This window comes from Tachypleus tridentatus, chromosome 9, assembly GCF_004210375.1.
Source record: "Tachypleus tridentatus isolate NWPU-2018 chromosome 9, ASM421037v1, whole genome shotgun sequence".
NCBI classification, from domain to species: Eukaryota; Metazoa; Arthropoda; class Merostomata; order Xiphosura; family Limulidae; genus Tachypleus; species Tachypleus tridentatus.
Window position 1 is genome coordinate 88,583,806 of NC_134833.1, and position 9,788 is coordinate 88,593,593.

At 32.6% G+C, this 9,788-nt stretch overlaps 1 protein-coding gene across 1 annotated transcript; it reads right to left on the reverse strand.

Annotated features, from left to right (window-relative positions):
- Positions 1 to 306: 306 nt before the first annotated feature.
- LOC143227178 (uncharacterized) lies at positions 307 to 9,380 on the reverse strand. The gene is made up of 2 exons (XM_076458677.1): positions 9,345 to 9,380; positions 307 to 1,867 (listed from the first exon to the last, which is right to left on the reverse strand). The coding sequence occupies exon 2, from the start codon at positions 1,725 to 1,727 to the stop codon at positions 1,419 to 1,421; it is 309 nt and encodes a 102-aa protein (XP_076314792.1). The 5' UTR covers positions 1,728 to 1,867; positions 9,345 to 9,380; the 3' UTR covers positions 307 to 1,418.
- Positions 9,381 to 9,788: the final 408 nt, after the last annotated feature.

The window sequence follows — 9,788 nt, forward strand, 5'->3', positions numbered from 1 at the left end:
AGTTCGTATCATCTCCTTCTACACGTTGTTCGTCTCGTGTCGTACAGAATATATATACGAATAACAGATTATATACTTGGTTGAGTTAAAAACTCGTAAAATGTACATCTAGAAATGGAAATATTATTACAACTGATGACGAAGCTTAAGGAAAATTGTTCCATCTAGATGAAAGCGATATTATAGTTTTAACCCAATTTGTAAACTAGTGGCGCTTTAAGGCTTATGAACAGACTATATTTCCTATTAAAAATATATAAGTATATATTACAATAAATATTTACTTTTTGATTACATCTCCAACGTGTAAAAATATAACAATATTCTCTTTTCATACTTTACAAGTATTTGACGCAGAAAAAATGTTGTTATTTATTTCTATATATATTTTCTTCTTTGTTGTTAAGCAGAAAACTACACAATGAGCTCTCTGTAGTATACGTAATACGAATATCAAAATGTGGTTCTTAGCCTGTAACTACTGACGGACTTTTAAATATTTAAGAGTTTCATGTTTATAATTATTGGGATACATTTTTCACATCATATGTTTCTGGTGTTTAAAGGCAAGCTTTAACACAAGACACTGAAAATAAAATTCCCACTGTTATTCAAATTTCACATTTTATGTTACTGTCAAAACTGAGTTATATTTGTGTGCACTCATGAGTTCGTTTATTTTCTCCATAGAATGCCATAAAAGTTACCTCGTGTATTATAAAGCAAGTCAAATTCATGAATTATCGTACACGAAATAATTAGATTCCAGAATAAATATTCATTGTTTGGTTGTAGAGACTGGTTTGATAAAAATCCAATGGCGGATAAGACCATTACACTATATAACACAAATTTTGTTCCTGGATATTACGTGTTATTTCTTAATTGCTTATGTTGTAAAAGTATAGAAAATGGCCATCATTCCCTTCAACTTTGCTTTTGTGACCTGGATAATGAAATTTAGAAAATAACTTATTTTATGTGTAAAAACGGGCAAATTTTCACAATTTCATTTTCATAAGGTCTGAATAAAACAATATATGAATCAAGAATTACATGCATTTATACTAAAGCTATACCAAAATATTTAGAAAGGTTTAGTTTTTCCAGATTTGCGACTGTAATGTAAACCACTTTCACGTATCAGCCCCCAAATATAGCCTCCCATCATGCTTTTGTTATACGTTCCTCCGTAGCCGCCTTCAAAGTCCAGTATATCTTGTTGAAAGCGCTCGCCTTGCTCCTCTGAGTATGCTCCAAAAGCTTTCAGGCTTCTGGATGAACTATCAATGAAAAGGGCCGCTCGCTTGAGTTAAAAGGCAATTCCAACTGTCTGGCGCAGACAGGATATATTGTAGCAGAACCAGAACCCATTTTTTACGAGAGAAGAATCTTGAAAAATTTGGGTGACGCTTCTTCTAGCTTGCGACTTGTACACTTTCATCTAACAACTCTAACTCCTTGAGCCTAGATGTCAAAAGCTCAGCATTCGACTTTGTTAGACCAAGATCTCTGATCAAGTCATTGAGGTCTCTTTTGTTGGGGTAGTATAGATTTTTCTCACCAGCTGCACTGCTCAGCTTGTAATGTGGATCTTCAACGTTTACTTCCTCTTCTGATTTGTTGCTCTCTTCTGACGATGGTTGCTTTCTCTTTGGTGGAGTGGGTATAGGAAGCTCAGGGCAGTGTGGCTTTGGGGCAATGGATGATGGTAGTTCCGAATGCATGATATTAGATGCATTCTTGCCAGCCCGACGTTTGTAAGGGCCCACCACGCAGAAGTATCAATTGCTTTAGCGGTCAGTGAGTTCACGCCATATTCTTGGAATAGCAAAATTGATGGCTCACTTTTCCCCTTCGTATCGTCCTAAAAAATAGCAAAATAAAATTGTTATTGTGAAGAGTAAATTTATTTTATCCACAAACTAATGTGTAAGATGTTGATGAAAAATATTTTATATGTGATATTTTTCTATACTATTGGAAATTTAAAAATAAATTAAAAGTTATTTAAATTTTAAAAGGTCTAAAATTTGTATAATATAAAATCTTACTATTCAAGAAAGCAAAATTGTCCGTTTTACCTTCTACAGTTTTTTTACAGTGCTCGCTGTTAAAATGAGGTGCCCAGGGTTATGCCTTATAGGCTTAACACATTTTAGCAGATTCTGCCACAGAGTCCTTTTTCGCTCTTATCTTGATAAGTTGACCCTATCCATAGCAGAATACGTCTGGAGAATGCTTGCAGCTTCTTTAGTCCGTCTCTGATAAAATAAGATAGGTTTATGTGTCCACTTAGGCAACAAGTACTAAATTGAAGTGGTGAGTGGTGAGCCCCTCTATATATATAGAAAGTTCCAGAAAATTCTAAAAGGTTCTTGAAAATTCTCTATCAGCTACTCAGCACTGAATCTACCTGGAATGTTCTGGAAAATGGATAAATTGGAAAATTACATTATCCAGGTCACAAAAGCAAAATTTGAAGAGCAAAATAGGTCTTTTCCATTTTCTTTAGGCATACGTAATTGGGAAACAACGCTTTCTGCTCAGGAACAACAAAACAGTAAAATTTTTGTTATATAATGTTATCTTATAGGACCTGGACCCCATTCATCGTAAATGTCCTTACGTAGTCACCTGTCAACATGAATCCTTTAAACGGATCAAAGAAAATGCTAGATGCGGTGTTATTTTATCGCATATGACAACAATATTTTTTAATCGAGTGTATGAGCAAGTAAAGTTTTAGAAACATATAATGTTTAATTCTTTGTCGGATTTCACACAAAACTACCCGAGGGACAATCTTTTAACTTAAGGAATAGAAATATTAAGTTAGATATTCAACGCTACTCACTAAAAGCCCTTGGGATCATTTTAACTAACAAAGGTTGAGAAGAATTGTCATATTATAACGACCCAAAGGTATGAAAGGGAATCTTCTTCAGCCATAGGTTTCCACGTCGCGACAGAAAGATTACAAGTCCAGTGTTTGAACGTCTATATATAATATTGAGCTTCTGAGAACAATAAAACTTCTCTAAATGTAAATATACAAAGTTTAACCTAAAAAAAAAGAGACATGAATAATAAAATTTATGTTCAAGTTATATTTTATATCAAAAATATTGTTTGTCTTTATATTTCTGTTTAATCTGTTCTTGTTTTAGAATAGCCTAACATTTTATACGTTTTAATTTCACGACCACTTTCAGCAACATTCAGACTTAGTTCTTAAGAAGCAGTTTCTAAAAATTAAAATAAAATCAGCTTCACAACTTAGTTACAATTAAACTTGGAAGTTTCCGCTTTATTGAGTATTTAAAAAGCTCAGTATTCCACCTTAAGATATTCAAATTGCAATTCCGATCCATTAATGGTCAACGAGCAGTCGTTTTATGTAATAAATAGCCTATTTTGCAGAAACTTGTTTTACATTAATGTTTGTAATTGAATATAATTTTCCTTCGACTTTAAAAAACGGTTACACGTGTATATGTGAAACATTAAAAGGAAAATTTATCTTTATTATGTTTCTATTACATCATACAAACACATGTGCTTTCCAATAGCTCAGCGGTATATCTGTTGAGGTACACTGCTAGAAATTGGGTTCCGATACCTATGGTGGGCAGAGCATCAGGTAGCTTTCTGTGTAGCTTTTTGCTTAATAACAATATAACAACAATCAAATATATATATATGTGTGTGTGTAACAACATCGACAACTGGAAACAGATGATTTGGTGGGAGAAAACAGATCTCTCACCAATATCTCGAGTTCTAGACTGTCTATTGCAAAAAGAAGATAAATTACCAGAAGGAAACAAAGAATCTGCTTAGCGTATGATACCATGTGAATGCCTCAGAAAAATGTTTTTAAGGAAAAATGGAAAAGTTTAGTTTTATACCAAAACCATATTGCGCTATTGGCTGTGCATGCCGATTTGTTATTTTGAATTTCGCGCGAAGCTACTCAAAAGCAATCTGCGCTAGACGTCCCTAATTTAGTAATGTATGACTAGAAGGAAGGCAGCTGGTCATGACCACCCACCGCCAACTCTTGGGCTACTTATTTACTAATGAATAGTGGGATTGACGGTCACATTTTAATGCTTCCATGGCTGAAAGGACGAGCATGTTTGATGCGACCGGGATTCGAACACGCGACCCTCGGATTACGAGTCGAACGACTTAACCCACCTAGCCATGCCGAGTCGTGCGCACCCAGTAAAATCAAACAACAGGTTTCAGTTATAAGTTCTTACGCTTACCGCTATCCCACGAGAGTATATAAAATTGGACGAGTAAAGAATGAGCAAAATTAATAGTGAATTAAATTTTTTTAAAATCTGTCTAGGAAATAAAGTAGGTAGGTTAAATAAAACAATTACTATCAAAACAGATATTGAAAACATTTCGTTAACCCAAAACTGCTGTAAAATAGAGTAATTTTATTGCTTGTGTCAAATTGTTGATTATTTCTATCTGTATTTAAGTTACAATGAATAAAATGTATTAATATCTGAAATAAAAGTTAATAAGCGTTATTTTGTAACGGTTACTTTATTTTTTAATTTTTCTAGAGCACAAGTTACTTTCAAAGTGGAAAAATAATTTCTAGTTTGTTATTTCAAATCGAACTGCACAATATATTATCCAAATTATTAAGAAAAATGCATAGCTATCTCTACTTGAAGACTTCTAACTAGAGGGATACACTTACTCATTCATCATCATGCTTTGTATTGAAACATGGTACGACTTCTTCCTCAGCAAGACACGCTGATAACTAAACTATGTTTAACACAAGATCGACTGAATAAAAGTGAGTTTATAGGACCGTTATATATATATTTATATATTTATAATGTTTCAGTTCTTATTCGAAAATTAAGAAAATATATTAAAGTAAAATGTTTGAAAAATTACTGAAAACAATGCTATAAAATATCAACGTCTGTTGTAAAATTTCAAAACAGAATTAAAAGATAACTATAGTTGTTGAATAAATTATCGATAAATAAATGTTTTAGTTATATGTCAAGTTTTTCATTATATTCGCAGTCAGTTTAGTGATTTTTCTTTGTAGTTCCTAACATTTGAATTTCAGCAACACCTGTTACAATACTGTGACAAGTGTCATCCACTTCTGTAATTAAAAGCATTAGAAATATATTTCACAAAATGAACAAAGTTTACTGTATTTTAAAGACGAAAAACACAAATTATTAAAATGTATGAACTGTGTTTACAACAACCCTTATAATCTTTCTTTGATCTTTACTTCGTCATGACTACAGTATTTAGCATATATTTTTATAAGTGGTAATTTTTAAAATCCAAAAAAACAGGTATTTTGTGGAAGTATTACGTTAGGTAAAATATATATCTATATGATATAAATAAATATCTGTATGATATAAAATAAATTGTGAAATACAAAGAGTGTGTGTGTGTTTTATTACAGTAAAGCCACATTGGGCTATCTGCAGAACCAACCAAGAGAAATCGAACCGCTGATTTTAGCGTTGTAAATTCGTAGACTTACCGCTGTATTAGCGGGGAGAAAAATAGAAAGTTGGTACAAATATAGATTTCGTTTTAAATATGATCGAACTATTTAGTGTCGTAGTATTCATCCGTAATAAAGTTTTCAATATGCCATGAAATAATGTCACAAGATTGTATCTTCGTTCAAATGTGTATTTTGTATTTTAAGGCTTTCCAATAAGAATACAATCATGTTTCGATAAACTGTTTACATTTTAGTCAGTAACACTATATTTTATTCAACAGAATACAGATGTCCCTCTATTCTTTAATTTCTTGATCCATAGATAGCGCTGCTAAACAAGTTTAACTTACGTTTAGTTTCTTTTGTTTTTGTTTTATTTTATTCAACAGAATACAGATGTCCCTCTATTCTTTAATTTCTTGATCCATAGATAGCGCTGCTAAACAAGTTTAACTTACGTTTAGTTTGTTTTGTTTTTGTTTTTTGAATTAAGCACAAAGCAGCATAATGGCAATCAGTGCTCTGCCCACCACGTGTATCGAAACCCGCTTTTAGCGTTGTAACTCCGCAGATATACCGCTGAGTCACTGAAGGGGCCTGCCGTTTAATAATAGATGGAAGTTTACAAAGGAAAGCAATTTAGAATGTGATAGTCAGTACTTCTGACCACAGTTAATGACTATCATAGACGATTGTATTTTTACACTTATGAAAAGGCTTAACTTGATAAACAAGGTATAATTTATTACAGGCTGTACGCTACTTTAATGAACGTGAAAATCAGTTACCGCGATTTAGAAAACTGCGATCATTTCGTGTTTTGCGCATGTAATTATTCAGTAACTGCGAAATATTTCTGGTAATTTCTGGAAAGCTCGAGTTACAAGTAGATCGTATGAGCGTCCCTAAATAAAATATGCGCAAATGACAATCATATTCAGTGTGTTCTCAGTCACCTTTGGAGTCGGACGAGATAGCAGTGTCTTTTGGACATACTGTATAATCTTGCCTGCTCTTATTTTATTTCTAATTTGAAAAATTATACCCCGTATTAAACATTGATAAAATAAAATGTGGAAAATAATCTGACAGTAACAGTAAAAGGAAAGAAAAGCAATTACGTTTAAAGAAAAACTAGAAATTGTTAAACGACATGAAGACGGTGCCAACAATGTGAAAATCGGACACGATCTCGGCTACAATGAGTCAACAGTACGCACAATTTTAAGAAAGAAGGACGTTGCGTCAGTTTTTCTAAGCACGCAAATAACTCGAAACAAAAGTCCATTAATGATTGAAAGTCTACTTCCTCTTTGGATTGACGATTTGTCTAAAATCAAATACCACTTTCTGCAAAAAACTTTCAAACCGAAACATTCAATATATTTTTGATGCTTAAAGAAAATAAATTTCAAGTGGATACGGAAACATTTGCTGCACGTTTAAAGGAAGCTACTAGTGCTGATAAAAATGCCACTCAAAATTTCTAAACACATAACAAAAAATCGTTGAAAAAAGCAATTACGATGATAGGCGAATATTTATTGTTGATTAAACGGGCCTATTCTGGAAAGAATGCCAACAAAAACTTTTTTTAGCAAAAGATGAAGCATCTTGAACAGGGAACAAAGCTTCGAACGATAGATTTACCCTTTTATTAGAAGGCAAGGTAGAAAGGGACTTAAAACGTAACACTATGCAAGTGTACCGTGCTATGAATCCCGTGATTCAAAAGGGCTCTGCAGCCAAACTCTACTAGTTATTTGATGTGCTAAATGGATAACCAAAAAACATTTTGAAGACTGGTTCGCTTCGTATTTTCGGCCACCATTTGAAAAATATTGAAGAATAATAACCCTAGCTTTAAAGCGCTCTTTCTGTCAGATAATGCTTCAGGACATCCTACTTTATTGGGAGATTTAAAAGAAAATGTAAAAGTTCTTTTTCTGCCACCAAATACAACATCATTATTGCAAACGGTGGACCAAGGAACTCTTGCTTCATTCATTGACTCGTATGTGAAGATCACTTCAATTTATAATTTTAAATAACAAAATAAAAACATACTTAACAAAAGTCAGTGTTAGGATGAAAAGATGCAAGTGATTACAAAGTTATTATCAGCTAGACTTGTAAACGTTTTTGAAAATACAATATTCATATTAGTTGTAGAACACAAACTTCTGGTTAATGAATCTAAGCAAATATAAACATATCTTAACGCACCGTTAAGCACTAATGTCATTAGTAGGAAGAATAACCTTGTCATAAAACATAAAAGATGTCTTATCCTACTAAATTATGTTTCCATACAAATGTCTTTCTGATACATCAGCACACTTACTCAGTTTTAATATCTGCTTACTGTCCAGTGCTGAATTTCACATATACAACACACTCAGCACTCCATCCACAATTTGAGAACTACCAAATCCACCACCACTTGCATCTTGGTCCTGTCCAAGAGCAACTGTTTCTTCTGATTAAACTCTTTTTTCCTTAGTTACCCATTATTGTTACCATAACAATGATAGCCTTTATTCATCAGCGACTAGAATCCATTCTAGAAAGACTACACGTAGCAAAAATGATGCTATTTTCCAAGTTTTATGTAAGAAGGACACTCAACTTTTAGCTCTGATTTACAACCGATATAGAAACCTATCACATTCTCAAATTCCACACAATTTAAAATTTCGTTATCCATTGAATCCAAGGAAATATGTCCTCCATCTAAATGATGGACTTTGAGCCAATAACAAAAGATTTACTTCTGAAGACTTTGTAAAGTACCATCTATCACCAAACAAGTGAAGGAACTGGCTGTAGAATTTTTCTTTCTTTCAGCCCGTATGGCAAACTCCACGAGATTATGAAGATTGTGGCAACTCCACGAGTAGAAAGACTGAACACTTGCATGATTTCTCCGAGAAAACAAGGGATAAATAAGCAAACAATAAAATTCTATATTTATTGCTATTTAGTTTGTATTATTTAAAGAATTATTTTCATACTGTATTGAGAATATAGAGAAGCGCTACGCTTTTTCAAATTTTTATCTATTGTAGAAATTAAAAAGAAAATAACACGCAAATAAAACACACATGACTGACGTTTATTTAAGTGACGAATCTCGAATTATTAAAAACAACTTTCATACTCTGCCTTCGTAAGTTTTATTAAAGAGAAAGATATATTTATATTTTGCTAGATTATTCCGCTCACATATTGCGATGGGTAAGAAAAATCCATTTTAAGAGGACATTTTAATTCATTCTACAATATCAGGTTTTTATTACGATGTAAATACATTTCTTTTAAAGGCTTGATTTAACGAAAAGAAAATTATTCTTGTTTTTCTTAGAGAAAAAGTAACAAAATTATGAAGCCAAAATACACCAGATGTAATGCTGTGAAATAATTGAAACTTTGTAATATTTTGATCTCGGTCTTGATGGTTTATTCAGTTTTAGTAATAAGATTTCATCCAAAGTTTTCTTTTAATTTCATGTTTTACTGTGTGTTACAGCATATTTTGCTCTTTCTCAGCAGCTAGAACGGAAACTAATGTAGTTTCAAAATATAAGTAAAACACGACTGTTTCGCTCTAATATAGAAATTACAGAATTTTGAGCACAGCTTTATAACTTAAGATACCAGAAAATTAATTCAGTTGCGATTCATATCATAAAATACATTTACTTGATATTTCTCATAATTTGTGTGAATGTGTGTTTTCTTATAGCAAAACCACATTGGGCCATCTACTGAGCCCACCAAAGGGAATCGAATCTCTTATTTTAGCGTTGTAAAAACGTATACTTACCGATGTAAAAGCGGGGGACTCCTCACGATATGTAGTTGTCAGAGTGAAAAACATGTGAAAATATTCAGGTATCGAGGTGAGAAAATGAACCCGGACTGACAACTTTGTTCAAGGTCAACTTCATGATTAAAAGCTACTTGCTTTTTTTTTCTTCCTCTATTTCTGGGAAATAATAAATAGCAACTTGAAAATATTACATCACTATTTCTCAAACATAAACATCAGGTTGTAAAAAAATTGATTTCATACGAAAAACAATTCTGGCCATCTGTTGAGTATATAACAAAACATTTTATTTATAGAAAAAGTCAATCAAAAATGATAAGTTTTTTTTTCCTCTTTTGTTTTGAATTTAGCAGTGTAAGACTAGAGGGAAAGTAGCTAGTTATCACCACTGACCGTCATATTATAACGGGCCCACGGCTGATAGGTCGAGCATGTTTG

Coding starts and splice junctions, on each gene's coding strand:
- LOC143227178 (XM_076458677.1), bottom strand. CDS start 1,727: ATGCATTCGGAACTACCATCATCCATTGCCCCAAAGCCACACTGCCCT.